Source organism: Hyperolius riggenbachi, chromosome 3, assembly GCF_040937935.1.
Source record: "Hyperolius riggenbachi isolate aHypRig1 chromosome 3, aHypRig1.pri, whole genome shotgun sequence".
Taxonomy (NCBI): Eukaryota; Metazoa; Chordata; class Amphibia; order Anura; family Hyperoliidae; genus Hyperolius; species Hyperolius riggenbachi.
The window spans coordinates 73,205,208-73,222,901 of NC_090648.1; the positions used below are offsets into that span (position 1 = coordinate 73,205,208).

The window sequence follows — 17,694 nt, forward strand, 5'->3', positions numbered from 1 at the left end:
GCGTGTGGAGTGTAGAGGGGGACTCACCGAGAAAGGTGCTGGAAATGTATTCTGAGACTTGGTTCCCGGAACGGCTCATCTCAGACAGGTGTGTTAGCTCACGGTTCAGCATTCTCTTGAACTGTTGGGGAGACAGAAAATACTCCATTAAAATAAGTCATTTATCATAACTTTCTCATTCTCAGCCATGCAGCAAATGATCTGAACACCGTGGCCCTCCGATTGTCTTTTCTGCTGGGTTTTCTCACAGGCAAAGTTTTCAACAGATTATGAATAAAATACCTTTCAAAGCTACGAGCAGGAGAATACCCAAAGTGAGTCAGATATGACCTTTTTTTTTACCTACCTCTAAGTACTTTTTCCATTGGCAGGTACTGAAAAGTTATTTTGCAGGTAAGATGAAAAATGATCTCCTCCGAGAGAAAAGTTAATTGAATAAGAATCCATATCAACTCTTTCGGCAAATTGTTTATTTTTGTATTAATTTACTGCATAAGTCCCTGAGCCCTCTTTTGCACAGGCAGCTGAAGGCGGTGAAGTCACCAAGCCACAAGTACAAGTGGTAGACAGGCGGACGTACCCCAATTTCCAGAGCAATTTATGGGAAAGTGATTTTGGGCCCTGCTTTCCCTTAGTGATGGCTTTAAAAATAACGAGTTTCTTGCAGATTCCATCAAATTTGTTTAAAACTTTTTGAGCTATGTACAGACACTCCATTACTGTCACTCAAGATGACCATTGCTGACAGTTGAGGAATGACTGGTGTACAGGCATGGTGAACATGTACGTATGTATACACAGCTGGTGAGTTGGGCACAGGGTGAGCCGAATAGCTCACCCTGCTGCCCTCAAAATCCCAGCGGTGTAAAATACTATTATACCTCCCAAGTTTTTTCTATCCACAGTACAGCTGTCCTTTAAAGAGACACTGAAGCGAAAAAAAAAATGATGATATTATGATTTGTATGTGTAGTACAGCTAAGTAATAAAACATTAAGATCAGATACATCAGCCTAATTGTTTCCAGTACAGGAAGAGTTAAGAAACTCCAGTTGTTATCTCTATGCAAAAAAGCCATTAAGCGCTACGACTTTTAAAGTCGTGGAGAGGGCTGTTTTCTGACTTTTATTATCTCAACTATTCCTGAACTATTTACTTTTTCTCTGCCAGAGGAGAGGTCATTAGTTCACAGACTGCTCTGAAAGAATCATTTTGAATGCTGAGCGTTGTGTAATCTGCACATATTATAGAATGATGCAATGTTAGAAAAAACACTATATACCTGGAAATAAAAATATGAGAATATTTTCTTTGCTGCTAATCTTCTAGTAATTATTCATAGTACACAACCAATTCACTATATCATATTTTTTTTTTCGCTTGAGTGTCTCTTTAAGTATACCTTAGAGCTGCATAGCAAGCAGGGCTGTGGAGTCGGTACAAAAATTCACCGAATCCTCAGTTTAGGATTCCACCGACTCCAACTCCTCTAATTTGCATATTACAATCTCGTTGATTGAAAGTATGTAACATGAAATTCGTCTCTTAAAGTGAACCTCCGGACTAAAAATCGACTCAGCAGCACTGAAAAGGCTTGGTGTTTCTTTAACACTTTCACAGCATCAGAACTTTGTTTCTCTTATACAAGCCTCATTTTTAGCTGCACAGAAAAAAACTGCCCGGGCTTTTTTCCCCTGATGCTGTGCAAAGCATGATGGGATTTCTGATTTTGTTGTTCTCTTTCTGCTGTTTTGGTGCAACTTTTTTTTTTTACATTTTGAATTTGACATTTGAAGCCTAGCGTGTGCAGCTGGGAGGGGTAATCAGGACACAGGATAGTTGGAACTGTGTTTCCTGCTCCTTGTCACCTCCTTTCAGCCAAAAAGATGGCTGCCCCTTGACAAAGATGGCAGCCCCCATGCATCACAAACATTTGCCTGTTCTTTTAAAACAGGGTGGGTAAGAGATTATATTACCTATCTATTCTAATTAACATAACTAATGTAATTTGATGACAGTATGTTTGTTTAGGCTGAAGTTCCCCTTTAACTGCCAACGCGTAGGAATTTTAAAAGACGACTGCAGTGAGAAGGATATGTTGACTGCCATATTTATTCCCTTTATTCATAGAGTAAAACTAGTGCTTGGTAAGAGTACTTGTAAAAGGTACAGGACGGAACAAAGAACATCTATCAGGCCCTAGGCAATGTAAGTGTGGGTACATGTAATGTGATGTGCAGGTACTCTGTAGGGGAATAAGGAGATTCTTCCTCTATTACACATTCTTCATGCACAATCTGAACCAGGTTTATGGGTGATAGACAACTCCTCTGTGTTCAATGTGCTCAACATTCTCAGTGGATTCCCTGCAGCTCTGTGGGGAGTGCATATGAAGGAGTAGTACTACTGTGTAGCAAAGTAAACCTGAGATAGAGGAAATTAAAGTTTTATACATACCTGGGGCTTCCTCCAGCCCCCTTCAGGCTAATCAGTCCCTTGCTGTCCTCCTCCGCCACCTGGATCTTCTGCTATGAGTCCAGGTACTTGAGCCAGTCTGGCGTAGTGCGCATGCACACACTCCGCCGCCGGGAGCGTACTGCACCTGCGCAGCACTATTGCGCATGGGGAAGAACGCTCCTGGCTGTGGGAGCGGCATGTGGCCGGACTGCACTGACTGGCTGAATTACTGAGACTCATAGCAGAAGATCCAGGTGGTGGAGGTGGACAGCGAGGGACTGATTAGCCTGAAGGGGGCTGAAGGAAGCCCCAGGTATGTATAACACTTTTCTTTTCATCCGTCTCAGGTACCCTTTAATTCATTGTCACCAAACAAAATTTTAACAACATATACAATACAATAATACAATACAATAACATTTGTAAAGCGCTTTTCTCTCATAGGACTCAAAGCGCATAGCTGTGTCTCAGATTAATACAGGGTTTCAGGCTGGGTTGTGTTACAGAGGAGATAGTCAGATGTTCATGAATGCCAGACTGAAGAGGTAGGTTTTCAGTTTAGACTTAAATGCTTCCAGGGATGGGGCTGTCCTGATTGGGTGTGGCAGGGAGTTCCAAAGTGTAGGGGCAGCATGACAAAAGGCTCTGTCTCCAAAGGTTTTGAGGTGGACTCTGGGGGTGACCAAGGTGTTACGTCCTTTTGATCTAAGATTGTGGGGGGTGTGATGTAGTTGCAACAAGTCCTTCAGGTATCCAGGTCCCAGATTGTGCAAGGATTTGAATGTCAGTAAGCCAATCTTAAACAGAATTCTCCATTTTATCGGTAGCCAGTGGAGTGAGCTCAGGGTTGGTGTTATGTGGCAATGGCGGGGTTGGCTCGTTAACAGCCTTGCGGCGGCATTCTGTACTAATTGCAGGCGGCGTAAGTCTTTCTTATGCAGGCCTGTGTAGAGGACGTTGCAGTAGTCTAACCTTGATGTGACGAAGGCATGAACTAGGGTTGGAAGATCCTCTGAAGGAATTAGGTGTTTAATCCTTGCAATATTCCTTAGGTGAAAGAAGGAATGTTTCACAACAGCTGAGATTTGATTCCTGAAGCTTAATTTCCCATCAATCAGTACTCCCAGGCTGCGCACACAGTCTGAGTTGTTCAGGTCTGAGCTCCCTATCCTTAGCGGTGTTGGTTGAGACTGGAGCTGCTTTGCTCTTGAGCCCTGGCCCTCGATAACAAGAACCTCAGTTTTGTCAGCATTAAGTTTTAGCCAATTATTATTCATCCACTCCTGAAGCTCAGCTAAGCATGCGTTTATTTGTGGAGTAGGGTCTGTGACGTCAGGTTTGAATGACAAATATAGCTGGGTGTCATCAGCATAGCAATGATATGTCAGGCCATGTTTTTGTATGATTTCTCCAAGTGGCAGCATGTATATGGTGAACAGTAAAGGGGATAATATTGCGCCCTGAGGTACACCGTATTTTAGTGGTACAGGGTTGGAGAGGAAGGGCCCTAAGGCTACCCTTTGTGTTCTGCCAGCCAGGAAGGAGTTGACCCACCGGAGAACAATGCCATCTATGCCACAGTACTCTTGTAGCCTGTTGAGTAAGATTTCATGATCGACTGTGTCAAAAGCCACTGAGAGGTCGAGCAAAATCAGGATGGAACATTGACCCTTGTCTCTTGCAATGAGCAGATCATTGCAAATCTGGGTGAGGGCTGTTTCACAGCTGTGATATTTCCTGAAACCAGATTGAAGAGGGTCAAGGATGTTGTTTCTGGAGAGCCTGGCTTCAAGTTGGAGGTAGACAGCCTTTTCAATAACTTTTCCCAGAAAGGGGAGGTTTGAGACAGGTCTGTAGCTGTTTAGAGCATCTGGGTCTAAGGATGGTTTCTTGAGTAGAGGCCTGACGATTGCTTCTTTCAGAGTAGAGGGAAACCACCCTTCTTGTAAGGAGCCATTGACTATTTTGTGGAATGCCGGTGTAAATAGTTCAGGGCATTTCAACATGAACTTAGTGGGGCCAGGGTCCAGATCGCAGGTAGTCTGGCGAAGGTTTGAGAGGATATCCAAGATGTTTTTTTCAGTGATTACCTTAAAATCAGACCATGGTGGTAGGCTATTTTTGCACCTGTTATATGGCTCTGCATGGGTTTCTGGGGCTGTGAATTGAATGGCAGATCGTATGGAGGAGACTTTGTCTGAGAAGAAGTGGGCAAATTTCTCGCACAGTTCCTGTGAAGGTCTGATGCTGGATTTCCTGCAAGATGGATTGCAGAGACTGTCAACCGTGCGGAAGAGTTGGGCAGGTCTGTTGGCTGCATTTGCAATTTCGTGAGACAGGAATAAGGACTTCTTTTTGTTAATCATCGTTTGATATTTTTTCAGGTGAGCAATTAGGGAAAGTTTGTCATCAGGAGACTGATGTTTGCGCCACCTTCGTTCCAGTCTGCGTCCCTGTTTCTTTAGTTCCTTTATAGAGTTGTCAAACCAGCGAGCATGATGTAATGGTGCGGAACGTTTAATCTTTAAGGGAGCTATGGCGTCAAAAGCGGCTGAGACATCGTGGTTATATTTAAGGACCATGGATTCAAGGCCGAAGTTGTGATCTGTCAGTCCACCTAGATTGAGGCTGTTCTGAAGGTGTTGGGGTGTCAAACCTTTCAAGGAACGATATTTTATTAGTTCTTTCACTTGGTGTTTTGTAGCCGGTGCTGTAAAGGAGAAGTGGACAGTGTGGTGGTCTGACCAAACTACTGGATCAATTTCCACATTGGATATTAGGAGTTCTGAATGGAAAATGAGGTCCAAAGTGTGTCCTTTTTTGTGGGTAGGGAGGTTGACGGCTTGAGAGAAGCCCAGTTCATTCATGGAGAGAAGTAGCTTAGTTCCAAATTGGGAAGAGTGTGTATCGACCCGTGCGTTAAAGTCTCCAAGAATTATCCACCTAGGGTGTTTCAGTGTTATGCAAGATACAAGTTCTGCTATTTCCTTGAGAAAAGCTGAGCCAGCGTCAGGGGGTCGGTAGACAAGCAGTATGTTTATTATTTTTCCAGCTGAGAGCTGGGCTGCTAGACATTCAAAAGAGTGGGTGGGGGCTACAGCAAGGGGTTTAATATTCAAACTGGATTTGAAGCACAGAGCTAATCCTCCGCCCTTGCGGTTTTGCCTTTCACAGTGTAAAACTGAGTAATTGTCTGGTACCGCAGCTGCGAGAGTGGGTCCTGAGTTCTGATCCAACCATGTCTCTGTAATTTAAGCTAGATCTGAAGCCTCTATTAGATCATGAATAACTGCTGTTTTGTTGTTTATGGACCTGGCATTGCAGAGTACTGCTTTAATGTTGTTTGCCTTAACTTTGAGGTCTGTGTTCCTAGCTCCTGGCTGGGGGTTGTAATCAGGAGTGTGGCAGCTGTCTCTGTTATCTGGGTCCTTTACTGATACAGCTGATTTATAGATATGTGATGATTGCTTTGGCTTTGATTTATGGGTGCCTGCACGTCCTCCCCTCTTCCCCCGCCTTGTTTTCTTGAGAATCCCAAAGGATTTTAGAGGAGTAATCAAAGCAGAATCTATTTGTAAGAGTTTCTTGGGAACAGAGGTTGCAATATAGATAAGCATCTCAGCTGAGTATTTTAATGGTGGCATTTGGACAGCTGATAGACACCCTGCTGAGATCAAAGGGAAGGGGTCTTTTGCAAGCTGTACTTCTCAGAAAAAAAAAGGAGATGCTCCAGATTAAAACAAATTAAGACAGTTCCTTGTTTCAATTTAAAAAGTTTGGAATACATGTAGAAATAGGATAGTCATAACATAGAAAGCTCACAAGGTGTTTTTTGCCATTTCCGTTACTTACAGAAGGATCAGGAGCTGAGGGTTGAAGAAAGTTGAAGAATTTCAAAGTTTGAGGTCAGCTCCTAGCAGGCTAGGCATTTTCAGTCCAAGTCCAATTTTACTATAACAGAAGTGTTATTTTATCCGGTTTTACTATATCAGGCGTTGCTCCCAAATCAAATTATTTGATTTCATGAGCAAAGAGAATGCGTATATTTGCATAAATCAGCATCAATGCAGAATTATTTCCATCTCATTGACCATCTCTATTAGTGACACGGCTACACATCAGGCTTTATTCTTACAGCATAGATGTTATTTAGTATATATAAGAGATTCCTGTGTACACATCATCAGGGCCGGATTTCTGGCAAGCCCACCTAGGCCGTGGCCTAGGGCGCCATATAACTGACCCTTGTTTAGGGCGGCTGGGGGGCATTTTATTACTTGATTTAAAAGCAAACATACTTTCAAAGCGCCCGCCACCCGCCCGCGCTATCATTCATTCTGGCCGCCGGATCCACTCTCCTCCACCATTACACATGCAGCCAGCACTGTAACATGACATGAGGCAGCCAGACCCAGTCCGTCCGCAGCCGCCCTCTGCAAACTCTGATGCAGGGCGGCTGGCCGCGGACAGAGCGGGTCTGACTGCCTCATGTCATGCTGGCTGCTTGTGTAATGGTGGAGGTGAGAGTAACCGGCGAGCTGAATGAATGAAGGATAGGGCGGGCAGCGGGTGCTTTGAAAGTACGTTTGAACAGTGCAGCAAGGCTGGATGGTCGGGGCTGAAGTCTGCAGACACACGTGGAGGAAGATCCTGTGTGCAGAAGCAGCAAACATACAGCTGCAGGCAACTTAAGTGAGCCTGCAGTTCAGCCTGGCCTGCCCGGGAGAAGAACGTCCACTTCCTGCAGAAATGAAGAGACGCAGGGCAGCTGTTTGTTCCTCTCCCCTCCCGTACAGTCAAACACATCAAAGCACGGGGGAAGGTGAGACTGCTCAGCTGAACGGAATTCAGCTCACATGGGAGAAGCAGGATTCTTGTGCAGCCTTCACTGGCTAGTGGCTGCAGGAAGCTGGAAGATCCTGATGTGTCTGTGTCCCTGATGCTGTTTCTGGCCTGCATGCATGTGAGTACCTGTCCTACTCCTGAGTCCTGACACCTTCTTCCCCACCCCACAGCGTTAGGTGGCCTATTTGACCCCTTGCTCTCTATTGAGGTACCACTTCTCCCAGCAAATCCACCCCATTTATATAGGTACTACAGCTATCAGCCTGTCCCTCCTCCTCAGAGCTCCCAGCAAGCACTCCAGCCCCCCTCCTTTGTAGAGGCACTACAGCTGCCAGCATGCTCCAAGGAGGCACCAGAGATCCCAGCATTCTCCACCCCCCTTCCATAGAGGCACCACAGATCCCAGCATGCACCTCCTCCATATACAGTAGTACTGTATTGTGATTTCCCTCAGGGCCCCAGTGCTATCTGGTGACCCTCCCTCTTGTCTCTCCCAAAGTGAAATATGGTCCCCTGGAGCTTCTGTGTATTTGCACAAAAGCACACAGACACCCGGCCAGCATGCTCCTCTGCATGTTTTTCCGTCTTGAGTATGCACATGTCCACTGGAGTATGTACACGCCATTAGGTTACAGAGATGAGGTGCCCACAAGGATAAAGCACACAGAAGAGCAAGCGGGCCGGACAGGTGAGTGTGATCCACTAAAAATGTTCTGCATGGGCTTCGGGGGCCCAGCAGCCGTCTTTGAGGCCCTAGGGGACAATCCAATACTATATGGGAGCTGTGGTTCCTCTATAGAAGAGTAGGTGCATGCTGGGAGCTGTGGTGCCTCTATGGAGGGAAGGAGCATGCTTGGAGCTGTGGTACTTCTATAAAGCGGGTGTAGGGCTTGCTGGCAGCTGTAGTGCCTCTATAGAGGGGGAAGGGGTAGTCCAGGGGCTTCCTGTATCTTCCTATACCTCAACCTTTCCAGTGGTGAGTAGGTTCCTTCAGTATGCAACTGCAACTGTGGGCGAGTGTATCTGTACTGGGCATGGCTGCACAAGTAAGGTCCGCACATGCCCAGTAATGTGCACAAAAAGTAAAGTAAAAAATAGCCTTGCACAAGTGCCTTAGTTCTATTGGGCATGCACAGACCTTACTTGTGCATGATCTGTATGGACACGCTCACCACGCCTGCAGAATTAAGAAACCTATTCAAGCAGAGAGTGACCCAGTGCTGGAACAGTGGGGTGTATGACGTCTCCTTTAGTAGTTTCAGGTACTGTTAGTTTTAGGTACTGTTCTTTTTTTATGTTTGGGAGGGGGGGCGGTGGTGAAATTTGTTGTGTACTGATATATATTAGGGGGGGGGGGGGGGGGGCTGGTGACAGACGGCCTAGGGCGGTAGAAAGTACAAATCCGGCCCTGCACATCATATATACAGTCACAATCAGATATGTATATCTGACTTAAAAATACGGGGACTGCTTTATTAAAGCAGCACAAGTACAGTAACTATTTCTGATTGGTTTATTTCATTTTTGCAGACTAAGCAGAGCTATTACAGTATGTATAAATTATTTATGATGACTATTATCTGCGAAATAGAACATTGTATCATATTTTCTATTTTAATTACAGTTTAAATTCATTAGGAGTCGGTGCATTTTTTCCCGACTCCAGGCACCCAAAATTGCTCCGACTCCACGACTCCGACTCCACAGTCCTGATAGCAAGACTGGACATTTTGCTGGCACAGTATCCAGGGCTCCTTAAAAATTGCAGCCGTCACTGAATAGAGGCAGCCCCTCGCTTCCTGTGAGTGGCTCCGATACCTCCGCGGGCGGGACTTGCAGCACCAGCCTGGAGAGAGCAGCTGACCATGGATGTCACACTGACATATGACGCATGCACCGCCCACTGTTTACTATATCCAGAGTAAGAGTCACATAGGAGCCAAAAAACATGTTTACTATAACAGAAGTGTTATTTTATCCGGTTTTACTATATCAGGCGTTGCTCCCAAAGGCTTATAATGGAGATTGTCCGGGACCTGAAGAGGTAGTTTACTGTACCCAAATGTTTACTATAACGAGATTATAATGTATCAGTAAACTAAATTACTGATACTTTACTACTTGTGGCACCACCCGGCGCCCAACTGAAGCAGTGCCGCTGCAGAATGTACTCTTTTAAAGCGGACCTGAACTCAGCACTTCCTCTCTGCTCTAAAAGATAAGCAACAGCGTAATAACCTTTAAAGAAAAAAAAAACATTTCTTTGTTACAGCTTAAACAAACCCCGCAATAAATCTGCAGTGTGTCTACTTCCTGCTTTCATGGAAGCAGACATAGGATTAACATCCTGTTTTTACAAATTAGCTGCTCTGCCGAGGACCGCTAAGATTCCTGAGCTGACACAGCTGAGAGATCAAATTAGAACTTGTGATAAGGCACATCACAGATGAGGGCGAATTAGACATACTGCTAAACTCTCGAAATACATACAGGGTGCCTTTCTCTATGTTTTACTTCTGCCTTGTAGAAGAGTTCACTTTAATGACTATGACCAGCCAAAGGCTACTCAGCGACAAAAGACATGGCTTACTGGTTTCTTGATCAATTTATCAGACACAGCACAGAGAGTAAAGAGAATCCTGTCTGATCACAGAACCACAGGCAACAGTGGCAAATATTGCTTCCAAGCAATGGAGATTCTCAAAAGCATACTGTGTACAAATGTGTATTGGAAAAAAAAAAACCTGACATGCAAAAGCATCAGCCTGTTAAAACAGACGGTTTCAGCTTTACACATCAATTGTTCAGACAGCACTGGTCGCTATGCTGAAATTAGGATGGGGGGATGGAACCATTTTTTGAATTGCCTGAAAAAAAGATACTAAAGATCTTGTTTGATGAATGAATACTCAGCTCACAATTAGGTAACTCATAGCCAGGGCCTTGAGCTCCTCATCCTCGCTGGTCTTTGTGTTAAAGGGTCCATTCACACTATCAGGGCCTCTTTCCACTACAGAGGCGCTCACTTCTGCATCTAGACCCATTGAGTTATACTCCTGTTTGCCTGATGAAGCAGGACCACACCTGCGAAACGCGTTGCACTAAGTGGAGTTAAATAAAACTTTTTTTGTATTGATATATTGTGACTCAATTGAGTTCTATATTTTTGAGGGAGGTAAGTCCACCTGAACATCCCCCTCTTTTAGACGGTTTTTAAACATTTTTATTCTACTCTGGCGCATTTGTACACCATGCCTTGCTGAAATCTTGTTTCCACTACAAGCAGATTCTGGATGCAGAAATACTGGATACAGAAAGACTCTAATATAAGCCTATGGGCCTGTTTCCACTAAACACGATTTTTCTGATGCAGATTTCCCACAGGCATTCATTGGAGTCAGTTTTCTGCATCCAGAATCCGTGTAGTGGAAATAGCCCCTTAATCGCAAAACAGTAGCGCTTAGCGGGTGATTTTACCACGATTAGTGCGGTAAAACCACTGTTCACACTTCCACGATCGCTCCAGAATCGCAGCAAAATGCTGCATGTAACACGTTTTGTGATTAGCGCTAATCACAAAACGCCCGCGATCGGCACCAATCACGGCAGTGAAATCACTGCCTTAGGGTAAAATAGCACTAGCGCTTTAAATCGCTTGCTAATTGCCATAATACGGCCATAATATGGCCTTTTTACGCTTCCCGTGTCCGTCGCGGTCCTCGCCCCGGCCGCAGCTTGTCGCAGTGGCCATTAAAGTCTTTGAGGCATGACACGCTGCTTGCAGTGAGACCATAGTGCTCCGGGCGCTGCAGAAGTAATGCACAAGCTGCAGCGCATTACCCGGCCACTCCCGGAGGGATAAGTTGTGTATTCATTTTCTTTTCTTCATTCGGCTGTAATGCAAGATGTGACTTTTGATGCGGTGCATTGCTATTGTTCCACATCGCTCCGCTACCCCAGAGATGGACCCTACAGGGAACCCACAGTGTGAGGGATATGGAGGCTGGCAGTTATTTCCTTTTAAATAATGCAAATTGCTTGGCTGTCCTACTGGGCTGATCAAGTGCTCTGACTGAAGTCTGACTAGGTTAGCCACATGCATGTTTCAGGTGTGTGATTCAGACACTATGCTAAGATCAGCAGGACAGCCAGGGAACTGGCATTGTTTAAAAGGAAATAGACATGGCAGCCTCCATATCACTCTCACTTCAGGTCCCCTTTAAGTAATAGTGAGAAGAACCACCACTTAATTACTGAAGACAACATCACAAAAATGCCTCAGATGCGTGCATAAAATAGGGGCGCAAGGAAAAATGGGCACCGGTTGAAGTTGATATAAGCATAAACAATACTGTAATTGGGCGCCAGATGAAAATGAAAAAATATTTACAGTGGTAATGATAATAGTAAAACACTGGTAAATTTGACCGATATTTTACTACAACTAAACCTAACCCCACTCTCACACAGAACCCTCCCCCCTTCAATGCCTAACCTTAAAACTCCGCTTCCAGATACTGAACCTTAAACCCCACTATTGATGTCTAAGCTTAAAACCCCCATCCCTGACGCCTAACTGTAAACCCCCTCTTCCTGATGCCTAACCCTAAACTCCCCCCTTCCTGATGCCTAACTCTAAAGCCCTCTTCCTGTCGCTTAACCCTAAAACCCTCTTCCTGATGCCTAACCCTAAACCCCCCCCTTCCTGTCGCTTAACCCTAAACCCCCCCCATTCCTGTCACCTAACCCTAAAACCCTCTTCCTGATGCCTAACCCTAAACCCCCCTTCCTGATGCCTAACCCTAAAGCCCTCTTCCTGTCGCTTAACCCTAAACCCCCCGCCATTCCTGTCACCTAACCCTAAACCCTCCCTTCCTGACGACTACACCTAAAACCCCCCTTTCTGACACCTAACCCTAAAATCCCACTTCCAGACGCTTAACCCTAAACCCCCCTTTATGACACCTAAAATTTCCCTTCCAGGCGCTTAACCCTAAAACCCCGACACCTAACCCCCCCCCCCCACCCCCACCCCCTCTTCGGACGCCTAACCCTTAAACTCCCCTTCCTGACGCCTAGCCCTAAAATTCCCCTCTTGTCGCCTAACCCTTAAACCCCCCTTCCTGATCTATAACTTTCTAATTAAATTTGAAAATAATAATTTTCAAAAAAAAGAAAAATTGTTAAATACAAAAGATCACAAATTCCAATAACTATAGCTTTCTAATTTTCAGAACGATAAAAACCCAATAACGTTCTAATGTTCTCAAAAGGAAATAAATTTCAAAAACTATAACGCTGAAATTTTCAAAATGATATTTATCAGATGCCCAATAGCAGATATTTGCATTAGTGCCTATGGCAGCACCCAAATCACCAATAAGCCGCGGGTGCCCAAATTTCTTGCTTTGGATCAGCTCTGATAGACCTTATGCTCTTATTTAGAAATGTTCAGGAGTTGTGAGTTTGGCAGTTGTGACAAATCCTGTTATTTTGTGCATCTAGCGGTTCTACAGCAGCTCACAGCCATACTTGTAGGATAGACACTACAGTACACGGAAAGTTAGAGAGGTCCTATCAGCGAACATCAGGCAAGTTACAGCAGTACAGTAGCCAGCAGGTCGTACCTTGATGTACCCCCAGGATACAGACAGTAGGTAGTTAATATCCGGCATGGTGACTGTCTACGAGGTATAGGCAAGCAGCTGGAATCACTTGGTTTCTTCTCCTAGAGCTAAATCAGTTTAGTCCTCAGTGAATCAGACGAATCCTGATCACCATCCAGGTTTTTTTTCATTGCAAACTAAAAGCTGTTTCAAATTAGAGGATTCGTCGGCACAAGGCACTCCTCTCCCGGAATTCTGTCCATCGTGTCACCTCCCATCCACTGTCTGTTCCCAGACCCCTGAGCGGGATTCCTCAGAGCCCTCCTTCTCTCACACATCCATCTGCTGTCTGTACTGTAACCTCTCCTTCCTTCTGCTGCCCAATCTCACTTTATCATCACACTGTCCAATTACAACTGTCTCTCCTCCTCTGTGCTGGCACAGCTCCAGTCTCTCAGTGACCCTGCTGCTGTAACATCCTTCTCTCTTCTTTTCAGGTCTCTGTATCTCCTTATCTGCGCTGCCTCATGAGAATGTCTTCCCTTGTCTCTGCTGTCTCAGATCACATTTCATCAGCAAATGCTGTCCCCAGCACTGTGCCTCACGCACTCTGAGCTGTCTCCAGCACTGTGCCTCAGTCAATGCTACCTCAAGCACTCTGAGCTGTCCCCAGCACTGTGCCTCACGCACTCTGAGCTGTCTCCAGCACTGTGCCTCAGTCAATGCTACCTCAAGCACTCTGAGCTGTCTCCAGCACTGTGCCTCAGTCTGCTACCTCAGGCACTGTGGCTCTCTAGGCTGTCTCCAACAATGTGCCTCAGTCTATGCTACCTCAAGACACTCTGAGCTGTCTCCAGCACTGTGCCTCAGTCTATGCTACCTCAGGCACAGTGGCTCTCTGGGCTGCCTCCAACACTGTGCCTTAGTCTACGCTACCTCAGGCACTGTGGCTCTCTGGGCTGTCCGCAGCACTGTGCCTCAGTCTATGCTACCTCAGGCACTGTGGCTCTCTGGGCTGCCTCCAGCACTGTGCCTCAGTCTATGCTACCTCAGGCACTGTGGATCTCTGGGCTGTCCCCAGCACTGTGCCTCAGTCTATGCTACCTCAGGCACTGTGGCTCTCTGGGCTGTTTCAGGAACTGTCCCTCAGTCTGTGCTGTCCCCAGCACTGTGCCTCAGTCTATGCTACCTCAGGCACTGTGGCTCTCTGGGCTGCCTCCAGCACTGTGCCTCAGTCTACGCTACCTCAGGCACTGTGGCTCTCTGGGCTGCCTCCAGCACTGTGCCTTAGTCTACGCTACCTCAGGCACTGTGGCTCTCTGGGCTGTCCGCAGCACTGTGCCTCAGTCTATGCTACCTCAGGCACTGTGGCTCTCTGGGCTGCCTCTAGCACTGTGCCTCAGTCTATGCTACCTCAGGCACTGTGGCTCTCTGGGCTGTCCCCAGCACTGTGCCTCAGTCTATGCTTCCTCAGGCACTGTGGCTCTCTGGGCTGTTTCAGGAACTGTCCCTCAGTCTGTGCTTTCCCCAGCACTGTGCCTCAGTCTATGCTACCTCAGGCACTGTGGCTCTCTGGGCTGCCTCCAGCACTGTGCCTCAGTCTACGCTACCTCAGGCACTGTGGCTCTCTGGGCTGTTTCAGGAACTGTCCCTCAGTCTGTGCTGTCCCCAGCACTGTGCCTCAGTCTATGCTACCTCAGGCACTGTGGCTCTCTAGGCTTTCTCCAGCACTGTGCTTCAGTCCACACTACCTCAAGCACTCTGAGCTGTCTCCAGCACTGTGCCTCAGTCTACGCTACCTCAGGCACTGTGGCTCTCTGAGCTATCTCCAGCACTGTGCCTCAGTCTGTGCTACCTCAGGCACTGTGGCTCTCTGAGCTGTCTCCAGCACTGTGCCTCAGTCTACACTACCCTCAGGCACTGTGGCTCTCTGGGCTGTTTCAGGAATTGTCCCTCAGTCTGTGCTGTCTCCAGGACTGTGCCTCATTCTATGCCACCTCTGGCACTGTGCCTCATTCTATGCTACCTCCGGCACGGTGCCTCTCTGGACTGTCTTCAGCACTGTGTGTGGTTAATTATTTTTCACTTTCATTTACGTCACTATGATTTGTCTGTTTGTGCTTCTGACAACGCCTTTTTGGCCAATACATGTAGTCTTGTCTGCACCTGTTGATGCATCTTATGTGCAACAGTTATTATCTATACATGTGTCGTGGTGTGTATATGTTACGGCCAGAACCCGAAGTTTGGCCACTTCTAGTTCTGGCCGGCCACTTCGGGTTCTGGCCGGCCAATGCGCGAAGTGGCCGCAGCGCAGCGGCCAATGTTAGAAATGGAATGATTCCTCTGACATTAATGTATCTTCTGGCCGCAGCGCAGCGGCCAAACGTATAACAACTTAGTTCATTTAATGCAATTCAGCCGGCGGCAATGTAACAATTCAAGCCGCCGGCTATTTCTCTGCCTCTCTCTCCTCCTCTGCCTCTCTCTCTCCTTCTCCCCCCCCCCCCCGCCTCTCTCGCTCCTTCTCCCCCCCCCCCCGCCTCTCTCGCTCCTTCTCCCCCCCCCGCCTCTCTCGCTCTCTCCTATGGACAGCCGGGCGGGGACACGAGTGTCCCCCCTGGAGTCGTTCGTCGCGGCAGGGGAATCCTGCCGTTCTTGCAGAGCGGGTGCTGGCAGAAGCGATGTCTGCAGCCTCCCCGCTCTGCTTTCCTGGTGCGACGAACGACTCCCGGGGAGACGCATGTCCCCGCCTGCTGCCAATAAGAGGAGGAGAGAGAGGCAGAGAAAAAGCCGGCGGCTTGAATTGTTACATTGCCGCCGGCTGAATTGCATTAACTGAACTAAGTTGTTATACGTTTGGCCGCTGCGCTGCGGCCAGAAGATACATTAATGTCAGAGGAATCATTCCATTTCTAACATTGGCCACAGCGCAGCGGCCACTTTGCGCATTGGCCGGCCAGAACCCGAAGTGGCCGGCCAGAACTAGAAGTGGCCAAACTTCGGGTTCTGGCCGTAACATATATATGAAATGAGCTGACAGACCGGCTGAACACACTTGCCGTTCGGACACTTAGACGCATACACCTGTATAATATGTAGCATGGTTCCTCGCTTAGCAATTGTTTGTGAGAAATAATATTGTTGGAGTGCCGTTTATCACACGACACTCCTCACATTTTAACTCCATACTGATTGAGATGGCTAGCTGCACCCCACCTTTTTCTATATACTAGACTGGTGTGGGGGGGGCAAGCAAGGAACTGCTCTCAACCTCTATGGTTTTATTGAGACCACAACCAGTGGCAACTCAAAACTCATTAAGGACGATTAGCAGGTGAATCCCGCTAATTGCCGAAGCACTAGCGCAGTTATAACCATATGGCAGTGGTCTCACTGCTGCGATTGCCTCTGATCTACAGCGTTTCGCAATTAACGGCAATCGCAAAACGTGTTTCCTGCAGCATTTTCTTTCAACTCTGGAGTGATCGTGATTCAGTGCTTATCAAAGCACTAAACACAATCGCCGGGAATCACAGTGTACAGTAATTTTCAGGGCTGTGGAGTCGCTACAAAAATCAGACTCCTCAGTTTATGAAAGCACAACTCCGACTCCGAGTACCCTAAATGGCTCCGACTCCTTAGTCTAAAATTTAACAGGGCTGTGGATTTTGTACCCAAATCATCCGACTCCCGACTCCTCAGTTTATGAAATCAACGACTCCGACTCCAACTCCGGGTGCCAAAAATTGCCCCGACTCCAACTCCACAGCCCTGGTAATTTTACGGCGCTAATCGCGGTAAAATCATCCACGCAAAACGGTAGCGCTAAGGGCTAACGCTCTGAAACTTTCAGGTGTGACTGGGCCCTGAGTGTGTATCACCCATTTGTTGTTATTTACTGACATAATTCGATACTTGTAGGGCTTTTGCCTTCAGTGTTGCATCTAATTATTTCCTGTATCAAAGCTTTCGGGTGTGTGGGGTATCAGTCTGTGCTACCGCAGGCACTGTGGATTGTCTCAGGAACCGTGCCTCAGTCCGTGCTGTCTCTAGCACTTCCTCTCAGCTCTTAAAGATAAGCAACCGCATAATAACGTTTAAAGAAAAACATTTCTTTGTTATAACTGATACAAATCCTGCAATAAATCTGCAGTACGTCTGCTTCCTGCTTTCATGGAAGCTGACATAGTGTTAACATCCTGTGTTTACAAATTAGCTGCTCTGCCAAGACAGCTAGCTGACACAGTTGAGAGATCTAATTATACCTGTGATTAGTCGCAGATGAGGGAGAATTAGACAGGCCAACTCTCTAAATACATACAGGAAGCATTTCTCTACGGTTTCCTTCTGTCCTGTACAAGAGTTCAGGTCCAAATCTCCCCCTCCTACTCGTCTCTCTCTCTTCCTCTTTATGCTCTGACTCTCTTATCTCTTGGTCCTCAGTTTACCTCCCCCAATTCCCCCAGAGCTTCCTATTATTTCTCAGAATCTGCTCTCCTCTTCCACATTTCCCCTTGGACTATCTTGCATGACTATCATGTTCCCCTTCGATCCTCCTCCTGTATAGAATCCTATCATGTGCTGCACGTCTGCAGGATGTACAGCAGGTGGCAGCGCAGGGTACGCAGGTCAAGCACCATGCGTCATTTACCACCACTTCTACTTCTGAAATTACACTGACGTACATACAGCACACTCTATATTGATACTACATATCTATATACAGTACTGATAATCACCTGACCACACTACATTCTGTAATAATACAGAGAACATACATACC

The 17,694-nt window shown here is 46.6% G+C and overlaps 1 protein-coding gene across 9 annotated transcripts in view; it reads right to left on the reverse strand.

The window, feature by feature from the left end:
• The window catches only part of PDE4A (phosphodiesterase 4A), a 479,899-nt gene that overhangs the window by 29,884 nt on the left and 432,321 nt on the right, over positions 1-17,694 (reverse strand). For 8 of the 9 annotated variants that reach the window (XM_068274376.1, XM_068274377.1, XM_068274379.1 and 5 more), the window contains one exon: positions 28-121. In XM_068274376.1, the coding sequence (XP_068130477.1) occupies positions 28-121 (94 nt within the window). Of the gene's footprint in view, positions 1-27; positions 122-12,929; positions 13,011-17,694 lie in introns of those variants that run through there. The other variant, XM_068274383.1, reaches the window with a different exon arrangement.